Source organism: Lissotriton helveticus, chromosome 4_1 (genome assembly GCF_964261635.1).
Source record: "Lissotriton helveticus chromosome 4_1, aLisHel1.1, whole genome shotgun sequence".
NCBI lineage: Eukaryota > Metazoa > Chordata > Amphibia > Caudata > Salamandridae > Lissotriton > Lissotriton helveticus.
The window spans coordinates 1,121,872,270-1,121,895,167 of record NC_136063.1 but is presented as its reverse complement, the minus strand read 5'-3'; the positions used below and the strand labels follow the sequence as shown (position 1 = coordinate 1,121,895,167).

General features: G+C 45.4%; 1 protein-coding gene across 2 annotated transcripts in view; it reads right to left on the bottom strand.

Moving 5' to 3' along the window:
• EPB41L4B (erythrocyte membrane protein band 4.1 like 4B) overlaps nucleotides 1-22,898 on the bottom strand; it is a 935,352-nt gene that overhangs the window by 603,835 nt on the left and 308,619 nt on the right. For both annotated transcript variants that reach the window (XR_013610581.1, XM_078687730.1), the window contains exon 2: nucleotides 12,390-12,494. Coding sequence is in view for 1 of the 2 variants with exons in the window: in XM_078687730.1 (XP_078543856.1) it covers nucleotides 12,390-12,494 (105 nt within the window). In the remaining variant the exon portion in view is untranslated. The remainder of the gene's footprint in view (nucleotides 1-12,389; nucleotides 12,495-22,898) is intronic.

Here is a 22,898-nt window from a genome sequence, read left to right as displayed (position 1 = left end):
GGTGAAATCTTAAGTTCAGGCCAGAGCTTAAGTGGTTTTGGGTGTATCGAACATCCAGGGTAGTTGTCGACCATAGTACGGAGGTCACGAGGTACCATTGACCGCCGTGGATCCAAGATAGGGGGAGTGTAAGAGTGAGTGTATGAGTAACGGACGCTGGTCGAAAGTTACTGCGTGTGAGTAACCTATCGGAGAAGGCGATTGTCTGGAAGTAAACGGAAAGACATTTCGCCAAGTTAGGGTGACAACTACAGAAAGACTGTGGGCGTACAGTCAAAGAAAGGTGATCGCTTGGACGGAAGTAATCATTTTTCAGAGTATGAATGGGATGCGTGCATGACCGAGGAGACGAGCTGAGAAAGGAGGGGAACTGCTGCGAAGGGGGACGGGTGACGTCGGCTAGAGCCGCGCTGTGATTGAGCGGTTGGTGTGACGTTAGCTAGAGCCGCGCTCTGGTTGGGCGGCTAGAGTGACGTCGGAGGAAAGTCGCGTACGGATAGGCCAGTTAGTAAGAACGGGGCTGAGATTGGTGGAATATCATCAGGAAGTAAACAAACGCGGAGAAAAGAGAAATCATGAAGTGTTTTAAGTGTTTGAAAGGGATTTTTAAACGTAAACGAAGTGAACATTATTACGGGGAAGAGGCTCCCCCAGAGGGTACGCCAGCTCATTATATGGCAACGAATGTTGGCCTGCATACGATATTGTGGATTGGGGCTTGGAATAAGCTTACGGAAGGGAATGAGGAAATGCAGTTCCCGAAGTACGGGACGTTTAAATTAGAGGTGTTACATCGGCTGAAAGCAACCATGTCCTCATTGAAACCCTCACCTAGACCAACACAGTTTGAGGCTCTTAATGCATGGATTAAGGCTGCACACGACCGAAATTTGAACAGGCGTCAACAAAGGCTGACGCGATCGGTAAGGGCAGTGCGAGATTCCAAATGGGATGAGGAGGAAAAGCGTTGGAGGGTCCAGACTATTGAGGTGGAGAAAATGTATCCGATGAGGGAGGTGTCAGGAGGAGGAAACCTCATGGAAGAAGACGAGGAAAGCGAGTCGGAGGACAATCTGATAAACAGATTGTTAATGGATAGACCACCTCCGAGAGTGGAGTTGATAGAAGATAGAGGGCTCGCAAGGGAGGATGGGAATGAGATAGAGGGATATGCACCACTCCCTATTTCGGAATGGACACCTAGCAAAGGCGGAGAAACACCTCCAAACAACACTGTACAGAGTGTAGTGGGAAGGTTTGTGGTGCAGAAAACGCCAACCACAGAAAGGGTTGAGTCTGTGGGATTGCCAGACGCTCTTCAAGTGCCTGTTACCATAGGACCCATAGTTTCGATCTATAATTCTGAGAGAGATAGAGGGGAACAACAAAGGCAATTGGATAGGGAAAGGATTGAGATGGAAAGGAGGAATAATGTGACGAATGCATGGAAACAATTACCAGGTTCGGTAACGTGGAACACCCCATTAGACACAACTGTCGGTCCCAATTCAGAACAGGGAGGTCCGAGAGGACCAATGGATCTAAGGGGACCGCGGCCAAGATCTTTTTCAGAGTTAAGAGCTGATTTGAGGGAATGGGACGGGTCCATAGTATCTCCGAGTAACAGGACAAGAACGGAACCAGAGTGGGAAAGCAGGGGTAACGGGACAGTATCTCATTGTGGGGCCAGCGAGAGTAGTCAGGGCCGGGAAGGCCAAAGTCAAGAGAATAGAGGGGATGCATGTCCTACAAATCAGAGAGAACAGCCGGAACAAAATACTAGGATTGTAGAATGTGAGGAAATGTCCCGTCTCTGGGGGAAAGGAGGAGATGAGGCGGTACGGGCTTTTCAGAATAGGTTTAGGTGCCTTCATCATACACCCGGGGAAGACGTCCAACATTGGAGAAAGGAGAACAGCGATAGGTCCCGCCACGCCTCGAATAATCAGGAATCACAGGGAAGTAGGGAAGAAAGAGGGAGTAATGGAACATCTTACCCTGCAGCCCGTGAAACTAGCCCGGAGGGGGAGAGAGGGGCTATGAGGCATGAAGGAGTGTTTCACCACCCACCCCGAGAAGACGGAAAGGCATGGGATCTAGAGAGATGGGAACAGGGGAGGACTCCTTATAATTCACCCATACCTAAACGTAGATCTCGGAGCTGGGATGGGAGAGATGCGGATGGAGGAGCTAAATTGAGTGTCTTGAAAGCTGAAATTAAGGCAAAAAGGCTTGATGTTACCAGTTTAAAATCAGATGTTGATGAGATAATAGATGGAACATTGCCTTTGGAAAGGATAGAATTGTACGAACAGGATGAGTTATTGTTCATGGCAAAGGATATTACTAGGAAAGCTAGAGCGTTTCATGAAAAACTGACTGATTTGGCAGACAAGTATGCCGTGGATTTGTCTAGGACAAGGGCATTGCAGAGCAACCACAGATTACAGTACGCAGACCAAGATCTAGATGAGAAGAGAACTACTGGATTAAAAACACACATAAGAGAGCTGGTAACAGGGATAAGAGTGTGGAGAGAACTGGATAAATGGGAAGAAAGGTGGTCGAAAAAGGGCACAGTTAGGCGAAGTACAAATGTGATGACCCCTGAGGGAAGGGTAATGCAGATGGAGGCATTCCCTTTGCGAGAAATATCAAATGGAAATTATGTACATGTGCCCTGGAGTAGAGGAGACTTAGCCGCATTTACCAACTCATTTCCGAAGTTGCGGGACAATCCAGTCGAATGGTATAAGCAGGTAGAGAGGTTCGTTAAAATCTCGAAAGTACTGTGGATAGATTTGAACACGTTGTTTGACATCGTGGTCCCATCTGATTTGTGGACCCCGTGCAAGACTAGTGTCGAATGGCCAAATGCTGAACCATTGAGGGATGCTCGAACAAATGGACCATCTGAGATTGTCATGCGAAAGTATGAAAGGGTAATAGCATGGCTGAAAGATAAGGTACCACCACAGGATATAGATTGGGTAAAAATAGACCGAACAAGGCAGGAACCCAAGGAGACAGTTCACGAGTTTTATGAAAGATTGTTGAAAACATTCAAGCAATACAGTGGACTAGATGTAATGGATCCCAAAGACATAGGGCAGTTCGTGTCAAAGTTTGTCTTGGGGTTGAGACCTGATATTTGTTTGATGATACAGCAACATTTAATCTGTTGGCAGAACAAACCACTAGATGAGATTTTACGATATGCGAGGTACTGCAGTGACGAGATAGATTCTAAAGCCAAGAATCTAAAGGAGAAATTGATGGTGGTGCAAATGCAGTCCGCTGGGAAGGGTGGCCAGCAGAAGCAGGGGATGGGACGAAAACCAAATGGTCAGAACAAAGATAATGAAGAAGGGCAGAGACCTAGGATAGACTTTGCCACTTTAAAGAAAACGACAAAGTGTCATCTGTGTCACCAGGTGGGGCATTGGCGACGCGAGTGTCCCTTTAACCCTGAAAATGGAGAGCTAGAAGTAGAAGAACAGGTCCAAGAAGACCCAGTGCAAAAAGTGACGGTCCCAAGTAATAAGGTGGCCAAAGGGGGGACTTCGGCTCCACGGGCCCAATTCCCACAGCCACCGAAGATAACGGCTGGAGGAAAGGTCTTTAAACAAATGCCTCTGTTTATTGAGGAAGAAAAATGTTATTACATTGATCCATTGACAGGACAACGAGTGAGCAGTGAAGAGGACTGTACCCTCGGGGCAGTTCTAGAAGTGGATCAGAGAGGGCCATTTGTTGAGGCAGAAGTGGCAGGGTGTCCCACTACGTTCATAGTGGATACTGGGGCTACTCGTTCGACTCTGAGATCAGCGGTGGTTCCAGACTTGCCGATGTCAGGGGAAACAATTCAGGTGGTAGGAGTCGCAAATAAGAGAATGACTAGTCCTTTGACAGAACCAGTATCTGTGAAAATAGGAAATCATATGAACGAACATCAGTTTGTGGTTTGTGACTCGAGTCCGGTATGTCTGTTAGGAAGGGATTTGTTGTGCAAATTGAACTGCACCATATACTGCACCCCGCAAGGAGTGGAGGTACAGACTACCGACGATGATGCTACCTTTAAGGTGGCCAATTCAAAATTCTGTGTAGAACTATATCCTACTCTGACGGTAGAAGATCTTCCACAAGACTTAAGAGATGCAGTGGCATCAGAGGTGTGGGATTTCACAGGAGAAGATATAGGATTGATTAAAGGGGTAGAACCGGTAAAAATTCTGGTAAAACCAAATGTTGAGTTTCCAAGAACGCCTCAATACAAATTGTCACAGGAAACGATTGCAGGAATAAAGCCTGTGATCGAGTCAATGATACAGCAAGGAATACTGAAAGAAATCGTGGGCAGTCCTTGTAACTCCCCGATTATGGGTTTGCAGAAACCTAGTGGGAAGTTTAGGATAGTTCAGGATTTACGAAAGATTAACAACATAGTCGTTTCATGTTGTCCCGTGGTACCGAATCCATCAGTGATATTGTTTCAAATACCATGTCAAGCAGAATGGTTCACAGTGATAGATCTTTGTCAGGCTTTCTTTTCAATCCCATTGGATGAAGAGAGCAGGTACCTTTTTGCGTTTAAAATGGAAGATCGCGTTTTAACATGGTGTCGAATCCCACAAGGATTCACAGACAGTCCATCCATCTTCAACCAGTTGTTGAAGAAGAATCTTGAAAATCTAGTACTGCCGCAGAACTCGGTTCTGGTACAGTACATAGATGACCTACTTGTTGCGTCAGAGACAGAGGAAGCTTGTAAAGCAGATTCAATTGCCTTACTGAACCATTTAGCTGAAAATGGACATAAGGTATCTCCGTGCAAGTTACAGTATTGTCTGACAGAAGTACAGTATCTAGGGCACAGGTTAGAAAAAGGGAAACGTAAGGTGTCCCCAGAGAGGATTGAGGCAATAATGAAAATGAATGCGCCTACAACACAGAGAGAAGTTAGAATGTTCCTAGGAATGGTGGGTTACTGCCGACAGTGGATAGTGAACTTTTCACTGAAAGCAAAGCCCTTACAGAAACTGACGCACAAGGAGGTGAGTGATCCGGTACCATGGGATGAAGAATGTCTGGTGGCGTTTTTACAGCTGAGAGACGACTTATGTCGTGCTCCGGCTCTGGGAATGCCAGATTATGAAAAGTCGTTTTCACTCTATTGCTGTGAGAGAGAGGGATGTGCTTTGTCAGTCTTGGCACAGACACACGGTAATGCCCGTAGACCAGTTGCATACTTTTCGGCTACATTAGATCCAGTAGCCGCAGCGTTGCCCGGATGTCTCAAATCCGTTGCTGCAACGGGTGTCAGCATTGAAAGGAGCGAGAGTATTGTGATGGGACATCCAGTAGTGGTGTATGTACCACATTCAGTTGAATTGTTAATGACCAGGACGAAGACGCAGCATCTGACCAATAGTAGGCTCACGCGCTACGAGCAAGTTATACTTGCCGCAGAAAACGTGACTCTCAGGAGATGCTCTGTCTTGAATCCTGCTACTTTGATGCCATTACCTACCGTAATAGAAGGCGAAGGATGTGAAGACCACGATTGCCTTGATGTGACTGAACTATGCACGAAACCCAGACCAGATATTGTGGATGAGCCATTGTCTGACCCCGATGAAATTTATTTTGTTCATGGCTCATGTTTAAGAGACGATACTGGTCGGTTGAGAGCAGCTTATGCTGTTTGTACCATTACTGGAGTTGTGGAAGCCGCTTGCCTGGAAGGAGTACATTCCGCACAGGTAGCAGAGATTATTGCCCTAACTCGTGCCTGCATAGCAGGAAACGGAAAGAGAGTCACCATCTACACGGACAGCCAATATGGTTTCGGTGTGGTTCATGATTTCGGGCAGTTGTGGTCTCAGAGGGGTTACATGACTTCCTCTGGTTCGCCCATTCGAAATGGAGAATTTGTGCGATTGCTGATAGAAGCATTACAAGGTCCTGTTGACATCGCAGTAGTGAAGTGTGTAGCTCATACTAAGAATACAGATTTTGTGTCACAAGGTAATAGATATGCTGATGAAGTCGCACGCTATTGTGCGGAACAAAGTTATTCTTTCTCAAAGGTGGAAATAGAAGGTGCAGAAGAAAAGACTGAATTAAGTATGATGTTAGAAACTGTAGACACTTGGGAGGATTTAAGAATAATGCAGGAGAACGCACCTGAAACAGAGAAAAAGGCATGGGAAATAGCAGGTTGTGTGCGAAGTGAAATGGATTTTTGGGTTTCAGCAGATGGGAGAGCTGTGTTACCTGAAGAATTAGCTAATCCCATGGCGAGAGAAATACATGGTCCAGTACATCTGGGAAGGGATGCTATGATGAGAGTTTTTAGGCAGACTTGGTATTGCCCGAAATTCAGAATAGCAGCAGAATCAGTATGTAAGCGATGTGTTACCTGCCAACAACTGAACGTAGGCAAACGAACACCAGTCACACTGAGTCACATTGGGAGGTCGGGGGGGCCTTTCAATAGAATGCAACTAGATTTCATCGAAATGCCAAGAGTCAATCGCCTTCGGTATGTGTTGGTGATTGTATGCGTATTTTCCAGATGGGTTGAAGCGTACCCTACACGTAGGTGCGATACACTCACAGTGGCTAAATTGTTGCTCAGGGAGTTGATACCGCGCTTCGGGGTGCCTGCCTCTTTGGAATCGGACAGAGGAAAACATTTTAACAGCGAAATAGTGAAGATGTTGTGCTCCACACTGAATATCGATCAAAAGCTGCATTGTAGTTATCGACCAGAAGCTTCAGGAATTGTGGAACAAGTGAATGGCACTTTGAAGAATAGGTTGGCTAAAGTAGTGGCATCCACATCTTTGAGTTGGCCAGATGCTCTTCCATTAGTGCTCATGAGCATGCGCAGCACACCTGATAGGAGGACAAATCTCTCTCCCCACGAGATCCTGATGGGGAGGGCCATGAGACTTCCTACAGTTCCAACTACTGCTCTATTGAATATTACAGATGATCTGATCTTGGATTATTGTAAAGGACTGTCTGACGCCATCCATTCTGTGTCCCTTCAGGTGCATGCGGCTGAAGTTCCAGCAGCGAGGAACCTGTGTCATGACCTGAACCCAGGGGACTGGGTCTTGGTTAAAAAGCACGTCCGGAAGAACTGCCTAGATGTTCGCTGGCGTGGGCCCTTTCAGGTAATCCTGATAACGAACACCGCGGTGAAGTGCGGGGGGCTGCCAAATTGGATTCATGCATCCCATACTCGAAGAGTTCCAGCACCTCTAGAAGGAACAGCTCCCATCCCAGACGAAAGCCCGGAAGTGGAAGAAGAGTCGCAAGAAGGGATTGAGGCAGCTGAGGAGGTGTCGGAAGAAGTTGGGAACGCATCGGATTCAGAAGAAGAGCGAAGGCAGGACGGCAGTGAGACAGAAGACGCAACTGAAGGAGAGAGCAGAAGTGAATACGACTCAGACTCAGATCCGTATCGGAGCGACCAAGAACCAAGTGAGAGGACAAGGAATAGGAGAATAAGGCTTGGAGCTGCCACTTGGCCAACAAGGAGAAGAAGGCTAAGTTTGAGGTCGGCCCAGGAAGAAACGCTTACTCCTATATCCGAAGACTCAGATCCAGAAGAAGATATCCAGGATCAAGCCGAGGAGGGTCTTAGAAGATCAAGTAGGGTGCGAGTGCCTAGCAGAAGATACTCTACTCCCGATTGGACCTACCTCGTTGCAGATGTCTGGGAGACACAGAACAGGGAGGATCAGGGAAGTGGAACTGATCAGAACTGACCCGATCATCACAGTGCAAAAAAAGTTTCTACTGCCAGGAGCGGAGACCGAAAGGTTGCTGACACTCAACATCGTTCATCCTGCTCTCCTGAGTGGAATAAGAAAGTTGATTTTAGAAACAGTTGAGTTTCCAGTTTGCTGTTCACGATATCCAATATTGGAGGGAACTCTTCTTCGTTTGGAAATGCTTGAGCGAGTAGTAGAAATGCTAGGAGCACTTATTGTTGTGGACTAATATCATATTGCGAATGGCTTCAAAGGGGTGCAGATCTGGAAAAGTGAAGAAAGTGATCTTGATTAGAACGGACCCCTTTGTAATTGTGGATATAGAACTGATAGTACCAGGATTGGAAATTGAAAAAACGCTAACTCTCAATTTTGTCCGTCCACTTGTCTTGAGCGAGATAAGGAGAATAATCCTAGAAAAAGTTGACTTTCCATGGTGTGGTACGAACTGTCCAGAACCTGAGGGAATGATACTTCGGATGGACATTTATGAAGAAGTAGTGTCACTCCTTGAGTCATACATAACTTCAGACGAAAATAAGACTTTTGAAAAGAAATTGTAAATTATTGCAAGATAACCTAGTGCCGAGTGGAAGAAGAAAAAATGGTAGGGGTTTCCTTTTAGCGGATGGAGAAGGGCTAGGGTTGTCTATTTTTACTGGACTTTGAATTGTTTTGCGGAAATAAATTGTCAAGCTTCCAAGTGTTCCAAGAAAGACATTGCAAGAGAGAAAGACTTTGTTTGAAAAGAAGAGGAAGTGAATGCTGGAAAAAAAGTCGAAAACTACACTGTTTGAGAACATGGAGGCTGGCAACCCGAACCGCAGGGCAAAATGTATAGCTGTTACATTTTTAGGAGTAGTGGTTTCTCTTATAATTTTAGTGGTAACTGTTTCATTCCTAGCGGGACACGAAGGGGATGGAACCACAGTTAAGGAGGATAAGGGAGTGTCAACACCGAGAACTACCATTATTAAGGAGAAGGGAAACATCAATGAGAAAGACAAAGCGTTGTTAGATGCAGAAGTAAAAAGGTTACACATGGATGAGTCACAGGGGAATTACAAGTCAAATGCTTATGCTAAATTGCTTTATGAATATGTTGATGCCATGGAAGTAAAGGATTGCTATGTCTGTATGCAATTACCAATTTCGGTGGAGGAGGGTATCAAATACCATCATCTCCCGTTGACATATGGAATAACGTGCAGTTTATTGTTAAGTATGTTTTATGGACGAGACGGATTTGAGTATTACTTCTCGAATTTCGACTCGACATTGCCAGAGGTTCCGAATTTCAAGCATTTGAACAAATGGGACTACTACAAAAGCGAAGACAGATTACACAAATGGTTTATTCCATGGAGAACGTTAGATACTTCACATGCTCGAATAAACAATCTGACTTGTCAAATATCAGAAGTTGAGAAAAAGTTTATAGCACAGGTAGATACTAGATACAGGAAGCAGAAGGTATTGAAGGCATCAGGACAAGGAGAAACAGATTGGACCAAGGAGGAAAGGGCACAACAACGAAAAGGTAGTATTGGTCCAATTGCTTTGGATAAGGAGAAACGGGGGAAACTGTGCATTCACAGGAGTTACTCCTATTATGAAAACGTTTATGTAGGACAAGTAAATTGTGAACATGCCTTTCAATTGGAGTACTACTCTAAGAACTTCATGAAAGGGATGCAAGCAATACCAAATGTATATTTTGTATGTGGAAGATATGCCTATGTGAAGTTACCAGATAATTGGTACGGATCATGCTATCTGGCTGTTGTCTTTCCTAAAATATATCATGTTGAGAATTTAGACACGCCTAAGAAAGAAATATCAACTAGATGGAAGCGAGGGCTGGGTGCAGCAGAAGTAGTTGGAGATGTAATAGGTGCTGCATTCCCTTTCTTAGGATTGATAATGAATGACATTAAGATCAGGAGGTTAGCTACAGTCGTAGATAGACTGTCTGCCAGTACTGCAAGATCCTTGATGCTGATAGAAGGGGAGATGCAATCGATTAGGGCAATGGTTCTTCAGAACCGACTTGCTTTAGATGTTCTGTTAGCAAAAGAGGGAGGAGTCTGTAGGGCCTTGAAGGTCCAGGAATGCTGTACTTACATTCCAGACAATTCAAAGCCTCTAGAGAAGTATATACAAAACATCACTGCCATACACTACGAAATTGAGGACCTGGCAAAGGTAAATGTGTGGGAAAAAGTAGGTCATGGAATGGGTAAAGTTGGAAGTTGGTTTGCCAACTTAGGAAAGGGTATCGTTTGGTACATATTGAAGCCCATCATCATAGTAGTGATTTGTGTAATCACTTTGTGGGGATTGGTGCGTTTGTATCAATGGTATAGAGCAAATAGGTTACAGAGAGCTATGAAGAAACAGGAAGAAGAGTTGACAGCGATGCAGGACACTCAATATAAGAGTCTGAAAGCATTAGAGAGTATGAAAAGAAGTGGTACTGCCCTGTCTTCACTTTAAAGGTTCTACATTTTTAGTGTCATGGTAATGATGACCCCTGAAGGTCATCAAAGGGGGGACTGAGAGAGCACAAGTTTGAAAAAAATGTATAAGTACGCCATATTTACAAGCACGTAGTTAGTTTAAACATGTTTTGCACACGAGTGTTTTATATTCAATAGCGAAATGTATAGAATGTTAAGTAGAGTAACCATAATTATAACGGTGTGAGATTAAATGTAGAAATGTTGGAGTATATGTGAAAACCTCATGTTCTCATGTTAAAAAGAGTCATGTCCGAATTAAATGTAACTTTGGATTCCAGTATTTTGTGTAGGCCTTAGGGCAATTCACAGCAAACCTGAACGTGCTGCTAAAATAATGTGAGATAAAGTTGACATGGTTCTTTCAAAATGTACTATTGAATTTAGGGTTAAAAGTATATGCTTTATAGATGTGTTATTTTAGAAACGTATGCTAGTTAAGAATGTTTGCTGTTTAAATCAAGTTAACGTTTTAAGAGTGCAGGAACCTGCTGCATGTAAATCAAGTAGGCCAGAACAGATAATGTCATGTAGTTTAAATCGTCATGTGCTCGTTAGAGGAGAGGTCGTGAGGTGTCCAGTATGGAGCTTTGAGAGTGTTTTATGGCCTAAGATATGGTGAAGTCTGGAATTTGAGGCCCACTGCAGGACGAGCTGTATGCAGGTGCGAGGGTCCTAATCAGCTCGAATGAAAGGGACTTTGTTCAGTGGCGCCTTGCGCAGGCCTGTAGGAGTTTCCAGGAATTTCAGGGGGTATCAGCGCACGGAAGAAGGAGCCTGGGAACCAAGGTCAACTATAACGAGGGTCTTCAAGAGTACCATCATGGAGTTTACCGCGCAAAGATGTACCACGTGAGGGGCGTCCCAAGGGGCGTTTCTATTGGAAAAGTGATTTGGTATTAGGGAAAGTGACCCGGGAGGAGAGCAGAGCAGATGATTTTGGGAGCCTAAGGAAGCGGATGGGTAGGCAGATAGGCTGATCAGGAGAGACCCATTATCAGAGAAGAGACAAAGAGAAGTGCGTGATCTTCTTAGGAAGTCACCACGGCTGACACCTAGAGGGTTAAGATCTTGCTAAGTAGGGATGTCACTTAATATAGTGTAGGGACAGACTAACCTTAATTTTTCTTTCTGTAATGACTTTGAGGTTGCAACTTGTATTCATTTTGGCAACGCTCATGTTATTAGAAGTTGTACTCATTATTTTGTTCTTCAGACTCAGACTATTCAAAAAGTTCATGTTCATAGTGATACCGATTTATCTTCTTAATCTCATTTTGAGAAGTTTGTATCTTCAGTTATCTTTGACTTTATATTAAATCTTTAAAACTTAATTTTGGTCAGTGGTCATTTAGAGTGGTGTAAGTTCTTAAATTGATTGCTTTATTGCGAGATTACCTTTTACTCAAGACAGGTACCAACGATTCAGTCGACAGGAAATGGGATTTGGTAAGATAATTAGTAACCAGTAATCCCGCGTTAGCACATGCATTCGTCACATTTCATTGTAGAACTTGTAGTTGCAATCTCCACTGTTCATGTCACCGTTGCAGGTTTTGGGGCCCAACTGCTCATGTCTCAGTGCATCATGGCCATTACATTTAATCTTGTGTTCAAACATTACCTCACAATTTGTTCCAATGCAACTGCCACCACATATTTTGCTCTGCTGGGAGCTCATCGGATGTGGGTAGAGACTGACTTACACAAAATCTCACTTTGTTCCTCTCGCTCACCCTGCGAAATCAATAGTTTCATTTACCACTATGAATATCTCACTTTGTTCCTGTCTCTCTGCGAAATCAATAGTTTCATTTAACGCTATGAATGAATGACAGTCGGGTTGTGTGCCAGCCATTGACCATTATTAAACACTCATCCCCTCAGCTTTTCTTTCAGGGTCAATATAAAGGTCTAGTGGAAGCCCCGCCCTCCCCAGGGTACATTTGGATACACTTTTCAGCTTCAGGCATCTATCCCTTGGCTGGGCTGCAGCACGGTTTACCACTCCCAGCCCTCCCAGCGTGAACGGATTACGTGAGATGAGCCGACGCAAGGACTAGAAGAAGGTCATACGTACAAAAACCTGGGACGCGTCCATGAACTGCAGGCCAAAGTAATCCGTTTCCACAAGGTCCAGATGATATACAATCTGATCAAACAGATCTTGCCCTTTGGCGTATTTCTGAAAGACAAATGAAGAGAGAAAGGCAATGTTAGTTAGCTGTCATTATTGACTTTAAAACACTGCAAATATCCTGACATTTAGGAGGTTGATGAATTCGTGTATGTTTAACGCACACTGTAGATAAAATAAATATTATCACGACCTCCTCCTGGTCCCTCTGCCCTGAAAACTGACATACGTGCTCGAATTCAATTACATTTCCAACAATTAAAGTCGCAATTTAAAAAAAAAACTAGATTCTATTAAACTACACCAAGAGGGTCGAAGCCTTTGGCACGCATGCTCCACCAGTCCAAATTAAATACCACTGAAATAATTTAATCAAATCAAATCCATCAAACTATCAGCTGCAGCTTTCACAGAAATATTTATGCCTAGATCAAAAACCTGGTCCTCTCTGAAGCATTCTGTCACCTTCAGCTCTATGCTATTTATTACACGTGGGAGTTGTAATGGGGGTGGCCATGCGGGGGTGTTCTTGCTGACGCCCCTGCTGAACAGCGCCGTTTGGTTGCGACCGCGGTCATGTGACTGCGATAATAAATAGACGGGCAGGGCTGCACGAGGGAAGTCCCGCACTAGATACCAACCTTGTGTGTGCGCCCTGATTCTAGCGACGCCCTTAAGGCAAAGCCCAACAGCGTGTGCCAGCCACAGAGCATATCGGCCCCCGGGGACATGACAGGAGTCATGTCCGGTTAAAGTACAAGACAGTCCTAATCGCAGTGGCCCCATTTTAGGCAATCATGGATGTTAGTACTTTGATCTCTGGAACTTGTAGCTTTGGTTACCCCTCTACATAGCACTCAGTAGTGTTGGAACAAGTTCAAAAATAGGTCCTTGTAACAAGTAAGCTGGTTGCCTTAATGAGATTTTTTTATTTATTTTTTATTTGAAAGGTTTTATATAGCGCTGGCTAGACCCGGCGATATCAGAGCGCTTTACATGAGTATCAGACCATAGTTACAGGTTACATCGTTACAAAGGGTCCACAGTTATTAGAGCATAGCTACATAGTTACAAGTTAGGTCGAGACAAGCAATAAGGACAATATGCGTAAAGGAAAAAGTAGGCAAGGGGAGAGATTCATTGGAGAAGGGGTAAGAGCAGGGGCAGTAGACAGTGAATGAAGGAGGGAAAGTGGAGGGTGAGAGACACAGCATGAGCGAAGAGGGGTAGGGTGGCGGGGGCACAAACCGGTAGACGAGTAATAGCTGCGTCCAAAGTCCAGTAAGCTGTGATCCCAGGGGAAGTGGTATCATACCCCCAACTCCGTTGTGAGACGCTCCCTTTACGCAGTGGACTCTGAGAGGGGTCTCGGAGACTCCAAGGCATACCTACTGGATCCTTCCCCAAGAAGGGGAGAGGAAGTGCTTTGGCAAGGGGCGCAATACCATATCTCACATGTGAGTGGCTCCCTAGGCGCAGTGGACTCTCTCAGAGGGATCGCTGAGATTCCATAGGATAATGAATTGGATCTTAAAGGGCACAAGGGACAGGGGGCTAGTGGCAGAGGAAGTAGACAAAGAATGAAAGAGGGAAAGCGGTAGGGGAGGGTGAGAAAGCTTTAAAGGGTGGGGAGTGTGAAGGGGGCACAAACCAGTAAACAGGTAAAATCCTTTTCCAAGGTCCGGTAAGCTGTGATCCCAGGGGAAGTGGTATCATCCCACATCTCTGCTGTGTGAGGCTCCCTTTTCACAGTTGACTCTCTCACAGGGGTCTCAGATTCCAAGGCCTACCTACTGGATCCTTCCCCAACAAGGGGAGAGGGAGTGCTTTGGTAAGGGGCGCATACCATGCCTCAGCTGTGCATGGTTCCTTTGATGCTGTGGACTCTCTCAGAGGGGTCACTGAGACTCCAGAGTAAGAATATTGGATCTTTCCCCAACAAGGGGAGAAGGAGTGCTTAGTCAATGGGCAACAAGGGACAGGGGGCTAGGAGGTGGGTCAGAACTGGCAGGTCAACAGAGGGGGAACAAACTGCAAAAGAAAATCGCATTATTCACAGAAAGATAACACATTCAATACCAGGGTAAATTAGCGATCCAGAAAACTACAGGATCCACAAAAGGCAAGGCGGAGGGAGTCCGCAAATTGAAGAGTCCCACAGGGAAGACACGGATAGCAGAAAACTAAATGTATACGTTGTAGAGTCACTCAGGAGAGAGATGCAAACGGGAAAGCTCAGAATCACAAAATAGTGATATTAAGTACAAAGAACTACTACATATACTAGTGGTTAGAGTTGTAACTTTGCAAAATAGTAAATTCACTCAGGGTTCCATTTCCACAATTAGACTAAAAACAATTATATATTACTTTTCAACAGAGTAAAGGGAGAAATAAGACATCCAAGGGGGTAGAGAGGAGAGGGCTGACAGGAGAGACGGGGCCTGGGACTGATATCAGCAAATTCACCACGATTGTGACAAGTATATGCCATATGGACAAAAGCCTGTCCATTGCTTGCTTTCTAGAGTTTAAGGTTATTTAATTATTCCGAAAAAAAGTGTTAATAAACATTATTTCATATTGCTTTTCATGGAACCTTCAATTTGAAATGTTGTGTACCATTACTAAGAAGCTGGGTGTTGGTGGGAGTGGCCAAGACCAAAATGGCGTAGGATGCCCGTCTCAGAGCTCCTGCTACCAATCGCAATTCCGGCCTGATATCCTGCCAGTGAGTGAGCCCCAGAGCCATCACCCAGCCCAAGACATTGCCTGGGGTCCCCAGGGCACGCTGCCGAAGGGAAGGCGCCAGACTAACTACTACAGGCCACAGACCGCCCCAAGTCCCCTCTCCTCCAAGATGGTGAACGGAGGCTGAAGCATGCCAGAAGCTGAGCCGCTGTGGGACTGTTGGGGCAACCCGCTGTATCCTAAGGGGCGCAAGCTTCCCAGATCCCTTTGTTGATGCTTGGGATCTGAGCAGAGACAGCTCCTCTCACTTGATGCGAGAGGCTGACTTCCCTGCAAGAAGGCCCACATGTGGTGTCTGCAGCCTGTAGAATGGTTCGGGCTAGGGAGGTTTTGCAGAATGACCGGATAACGGTGGGAAGGGAAGCTGAGGTCAGAATGTTGCTCTTACCACCCCATCTCCCTGCTTAAAATCAAGAGCAAGCTCTTGACCACTATCCTGGCTCACAGGTTGAATTGAGTCATAGCCACACTGAACTATTGTGAAAATGGGGTTTGTATAATGCTGCTCAAGGCAACATAACATCAGACGCCTCCACAACTGGCTAGACGCGTTGAGAGATGTCTCCTGCCCTTTGGCAGTCCTTTCCACTGATTCTGAAAACTCCTTTGATTCAATACACTGGCCTTACCTCTTTGCACCCGGCTCCTGTAGCTGGGTAGCCCTCCTACACAGAACCCAAGGTGGCAGTGAGGATAAATAGGGTTAGCTCTGCACCGTTCTCGCAGGGGTATGGCACCAGGCAATAGATGTCCATTATCCCCTCTATTATTTGCTCTGTGCATCGCACCTCTGGCTTGCTGGGTCTGGACACTTGAGGTGGGGGTGGGCGGAGCCGTGGCAAACAGAGACGATCTCCCTATATTTGAAAGGCATCCTGCAGTATATCCTGGAGCTGAAATTATTCTTGAATCCCATGCTGGGAAGGGTGGAGGAATTATTCTGTGTACAGGGTGAACTGGGGCAAGTCAGTTCTATTTCAAGTAGGCATATGGGATTGAGCTATAGTAATACCTACCTCCCTGCGAGTAACCACTGAGGGTTTTTGATACTTAGTTATCTATATTGTGCAGAGGTAAGACGGTTTCTAGGAGGATAACTAGGACCTTCAGTTGGTGCACTTACAGGAAGATGTAGCCAGATGGGGGTAGCTCCCACTGACCCTCCATGGCAGGGCTGCCATTCTCAATATGATCACGCTCCCGAATCTACTAAATGTGGTACAGAACACACCATTTCCAACACCCAAAATGTTTTTCAGCTACCTAGACAAGGAGGTCTGGTGACTTCTGTGGGATAGGGGGATGAGGAGGGAGTCCTCATATAGCGATCCCAATCCTCTGTTGATCAGTGTAAAATGAAGGGATTGCCCTCCCACACTTAAGTGATACAAGAATAGTGGTTCTGTCGGGAATGAGGCAATTTCTTTGTGTATCTAAATCAATAGTAAGTCTCTTCATACATTATAGGAGAACATGCTATGCACAAATCATAAAGACACAACACTTTGCTTAGATATTCAGTATTTTTTCTTATTTTGGAGATATTATTACAGTGTATGTTGTGGCTGTCCTAAACAAAAACGGTAAAAAATCGTTCATGGACGGATTGATGTAAATAACGTCGACGTTTCGACCCTAAAGTGTGGTGCACAGTTAATTGCATCCGAGGCGGGTCTTCATCAGGACAAAAATAGGCGGACAGCCTGGAAGTAAAGGAAGTTATAGCATGGACTTGATGCTAACACGGTGGAAGGTGTCAGCCGACACCTATCCTGGATTTCTTTTAGGAGATCTTCCAATGTATGGAAATAAATTAGCTTCACCAGCCGGTGAAGTGAAAAGGGGAGTGTCGCAACCGCGATCACTAGATGGGTGATGGAGAAGACGTCCGATTCAATCCTCTCGTGGCGATGAAGCGCCATTCATCGGATTCGGATGCAATTAACTGTGCACCACACTTTAGGGTCGAAACGTCAACGTTATTTACATCAATCCGTCCATGAAGATTTACAACACTCTAAGCAAAAGAATACATTTTGTTGTGACCAATGTAACGCATATGGATAGATGATATTCTATGTTCTTTAGTAATATTTATGTTATGTGTTTGGATCCCTGTATAAACCATGTTTCACGTATCACTACCAGTCACTGAAACCGTTTCACTGTATGTACGATTTGTTACCGTTTTTGTTTAGGACAGCCACAACATACACTGTAATAATATCTCCAAAATAAGAAAAATTACTGAATATCTAAGAAAAGTGTTGTGTCTTTATGATTTGTGCATAGCATGTTCTCCTATAATGTATGAAGAGACTTACTATTGATTTAGATACCCAAATAAATTGCCTCATTCCCGACAGAACCACTATTCTTGTATCACTTTAGGACCCAGGTTCTGAGGGTTACGGGCAAACCCTATTATAACTACTAGCTCCCGCACTTTAGGGCATACTACTTGGCCTCACAGATACAGGTGATAAATGGCTGGGCATGTGCCCGAGAGAGGATCAAAGGTTGTGCCTGAACAAGAGCTCCATGACGGAGCCATCCTGGAGGCACCATGTGTATGATGGGAAGTTCGATCGGGCCTCTTGATGCCAGCACGGGCGACTTTGTCAGCTTGCTGGAACAAGACTAAATCCCAGGTTGGATGAAAGGTGAAGGTCGCTAGGACAACACTGCTCTGGGGTGGAGGAGGGGGAGGGGTGGAGGAGGGGGAGGGGAGGGAGGGGGGGAGGAGGGAACACTGCCCGAAGTCCACAAGCTTCAAGGCTTTGGCCGGTGGGAAACAAGTGGCATAGTTTGCCTAGGTGATGTGATGGCTGACTGGGCGCTCAAACTGTTTTCCTGTGTATAAGAAGAGAACTGTACTACAAATACACCCAGCTTCGACATGCTCTCCATGTAGAGATGGTAGACTAGGTTTCCTTGCCAGACTTATCTCCGCTGAAGTTCCACCTCTTGACTAGACCCTTGGGAAGGCGGGCGATATCCTCCATAGAGTAATTGTCAATAATAGCTCTGATGGCCTTGAAAGCCTCCCGAGGCACTGAGAACAGGGCATGGGAGATATGGAGGATGTGGACTGGGAGGCAGTACTAATGCACTCACGGGAGTTGGACATTAGGGCGCACTTCTGCTGGATTTCACTTAAAATCCTACAAAGGGTCTACATTTATCCCCCCCCCCGTGGGGGGGGGGGATAAATAAAAAAATATACATCTTAGGCTTCGAACCGACGCAAGATGCCCCACATTACTGGACCTTCATCCGATGTAAGAGCAGAATAGAAAAAGTGTTATATTAATAACAAAAAACACAGAACGGTTCTTTCCATCCCCTCACAGTAAGTACACTGGTAAGTGGTTCCGTGTTCTAAACTATTGCCAAAGGGAGCTGGGCTGTGCAGTACCAATCAAGGGTATGAGAGAAGATTAACATTTTGCCTGGTACCTCCATCAATTTGTTCTCAGAGGAAATGAGTTTGTCATAACTGTGTGAGAGATTCAAATTTCTGCAGTAATGAAAACAACAAACTGCTGCCAAGCCTGTAGGGCACGGGTTGTCATAAATTATTGTTGTAATACAATGTTTAGTAATGTATCAGCTCCCTTCTGTCTTATGCTAATAATGCCAAATGTGGAGTCATTGTTTATCTTAATTAGCGTTAACACAAATGAGATGAAGTACATGGTGTACTGAGAGATCGGAATAATTCCCTAACTAGAGCTTTGCCCCGTTGTCGCTGCACAGACACAAAGATGCTGGTGAGTCACAATTAAATACGACAATTAACTAACCACTGTTTATTGTACTACAGCACACTTTCTAGACTAGCATAGATCCATTCATGCACGTGAAACAAGTACTGGATTAGTTTAGAAAAGTCGGAATATTGCTTGAACCAGTTCATCGCTGCTACAACTGTATAGATGTTGTAGTGTGGTATTCGCAATGAACAAATGAGCAGGAACGACATGCAGTGTTATACATAGATGCACTGGTTTATCAAGGTTTTGTGTTACATTTCCCTTTTATTGTGATTTGTGTGCTTTTAACTGTTTGTATACATTTTGTGATAATATTAAAGTGCTGTGTCTTCCCAAATGCTCACGATTTTGGCTGGAGCATTTTGTTGCGCATGTGTGAACTGGGGTAGCATACCTAGAATCACCCATACAACAATATGTACCAGCCTTCAAGCTAGATCATAACTGCTCATCCAGATTTACCCTGAGAGAATAGGATTCCGACATTCAGACAAACTCAGCGCATACTTTCCTAGTTGGTAGAGGGAACACCTGGGCTTACTTGGTTGGCTTAACAACTGCAAGCTTTGGGATGGGGTAAAAGTGAAAGGGGGTGGTGGAAATGGCCGTACAGTAGATCGCTTGAGGTGCTCTTGAGTAGACAAAGTAAAGTCAATCTTTAAATATGACAATACATAAAATTCAAACTGAATTCATATCCTCCTGATGATCACACATCTCTTGTATGAAATTCTCTAGATGTTGTACTAATATGTCATTCAATTATAATATTAAAAACTATGCTATCAAAAGCTGTCAACTTCAGAATGAAAATGCATTATTCAATCTTAAGCACGGACGGTGTTGACGAATTAGATAGATATATATATATATATATATATATATATATATATATATATATATATATATATATATATTTATCCAGCATTTGTGCTCTTCACTATATCTTATACATCCTTGAAGTACCCATCTCTATACACAGAAAGGGAGAAAAGTTAAAAACAAATCAAGCCCTAGCAGAGTTCATCTTCCCATATAATTCTGCGACTTTACTGCAGTATTTCCAGTGTTAAAATAACGGGTAGGGAAAGGGGGAAATGACTTCCATATACTAGAACGATGTTTAGGACTTCAGTACAACCTATTAGCAGCGTGCCATGCTACTTACTTTTAACATGGTCAAGTTACTTTGAGGACTGCAGTTTTAATCATTCTATTCCCAATACTTTTATGTGGAATTTGCAGAGATAGTACCTATTTTGTAGATGAAGTCTCGTATAGAGATTTTTAAATCCTCTCTGTTAACTGGAGATTTCGATATGTGCCGTAGAAACACGTTCTGAAACCACATGGGTGCTTGAAATTCTGAAGCTGTAACTATATGGCTGACAGTGCAGTGGCATCTAGTAAGTAACCTTCAATTCAATGGAAAACTGGTGAAAGAAAGAATGGCATGTAAGAAAGGGAGTCATGCTGGACTTATTCCTAAAGAAGGTTGTTTCTAAAATGGACATTTGAATCAAATTTCCAAGTCCGACATTTCCTTTCCATTATCCTTTTTGTCAGTAGGCGAGGGTTCATTCCACGGCTACCGCAGTAACACTTCACTGTCTGTAGAATAATGTAGATTCTGTGCTGTCCACGAAAGTGTGTGTATATTTATAGATTTAAGGATCTGTGAAGGTTGACAAGATAGTTATTATTTTACTAATATGTCCGGTGTTCACCACTCCTTATGGTGTTTGCCAAACTCTTAATCTTTGCACTATAGGCTATCAGAATTATCAATTTTTCTAGCCATAATGCTTTGTGCCTTGTAATTGTCCTTTTACTCCAGGGACCGTCCTCTATATCTACAGAGCTTGCATTGTTGCAATCAAGGTCTAGATTTTAACTTGTAGTTCCCACTTCGGAATGATGGAAGGATCAAACGATAGGTTTGTGCACATACAGATTATACGGGGGGAAGATCCAAGTCCAAATTGAAGGAGAGGAGTTCACTTGCTGATAGGAACAGAGGGGGGAGTTTTCAGGCTTGTCCCGTCCCCTTGGCCACGGCTATAACCAATAGGGCTTAATAAACCAGGCACTGGTTATTAAATGTCATCCTGGCTCTATAGGTCGTATTTAACACATCCTTGCAGATGTGGAGGACTGCAGGTGGTGTGATATTCATTGGTGCATGAACTATCTTATGGTGCAAGACTAATATATTCACATAGGTGGACATATTGACTGGGCTTTTGAAGTGAAATTTTAGAAATGTAAGGAACACAAGTATACAGTGGGACGATAAACAGCAAGCATCCTAGAGAGGATCTAGCCCAGTGAAGAGTGCCCCTTAAACAGTCACCTAACATGGAATCTGTTTAAATGCAGACTCCATTCTCATTGAAACTGGGAGACTGCTGCATTGTTGAGTGTTGCCTACACCAATGTCCTGGGAATACACATAATCCTTGAAGACCAGAAAAAAAGCATAGAGGTGTTGGACAGGCCCCATGAAGGGCTCGCTCCCTCCACGCATGACAGGGCCCTGGTACCGGCCTTCCAGGTACTACCCGCAGAAGCAACCCCCAATCCGTCCCCCATGGGACGTCTGCTCCTGGGAATCCCTGTGTCCCTGGCCTGGGCCACCGTCAGCACCCTTGCCCGGACCAGCCGCCATCTTAGACACTGCGCCACGAGGCCGCGTGGCCTCAGCTCGACCCCAACCCCGGGCCTGGCCAGGTCCCGACATCCCGGCACCACCATCCACCCAGGAGGTGAACGGACCACTTGGCAGGTCAATGGGAGTAAGAAGTGTCGATGGCTCTCTCCCGCCAGGTGCCGATCACCCCCAGCCTCCTCGGGCGCTGGCTCCACCCCCCTGCTGGGTGTCTGGACTCCCTCATCCCGGACCTCCCGACCTCCAAGAGTGAGGGTCCGGACATCAAAGAGTGCCAGACCTATAACTGAGGCAGCCCCAGAACAGGAAGGCAGTTGTATCCTGGAGTCGAGAGACACCGCGACGAACTCATCCTTGACGGACTGCTGGCGCTGCCGCAGCCCTGCCTTGTGAACTATTGTTCTGCCTGCTGGCGCTGCCGCGGCCTTCTGCAACCTTCATCCTCGTGGGACCTGCTGGCACTGCCGCGGCCCGTTGTAACCTTCATCCTCGTGGGACCTGCTGGCGCTGCCGCGGCCCGTTGTAACCTTCATCCTCGTGGGACCTGCTGGCGCTGCCGCGGCCCGTTGTAACCTTCATCCTCGTGGGACCTGCTGGCACTGCCGCGGCCCGTTGGACCCTTCATCCTCGTGGGACCTGCTGGCGCTGCCGCGGCCCGTTGCCACCTACGACCTCTTCGGGACCTGCTGGCGCTGCCGCGGTCTGACCCGTCCGAACACCGAGCTCGAGGATTGTGAGCTATCACCGTTCCACCGCCGTACCTACGGGTACCAAGACTGTCCCGCTACCCTTTTCCCTAATAGAGACTAGAATTGAGAGGATCATCGTGTCCTGATCTCATTGTATCGTACTACCTTACTTCAAGAACTGCCTATAAAAGGTGTTAATCTGATCTTCGTGTGGTGTCCATCTGTGGGGGGAGAAGTTACTTGTCTGTACGATCGCTGGGGACGGCCCTCACCGGAGGCCTCTCCCCTTGTGCTCGGCCGACCCTCCAGGTCGCCGTCTAACATTGGTGGCCAGCGGCGCGATCCGAACCAACGCGTACCGTACAGATAGTAACTCACCCTACGACTAAACCACAATGACGACCAAAGAGAGCGGATCGGCAGAGAAGTTCCAGATGGAAAAACTGGAGGAATACAGCCACCGAGAGCTAAAACAATTTTGCATGGACTTAGGCATTGCTACCACCGGGCTAAGCACAAAAGAAGACTTCAAAAACGCCCTAGAGGCCTGGACAGAGACGAATATCGC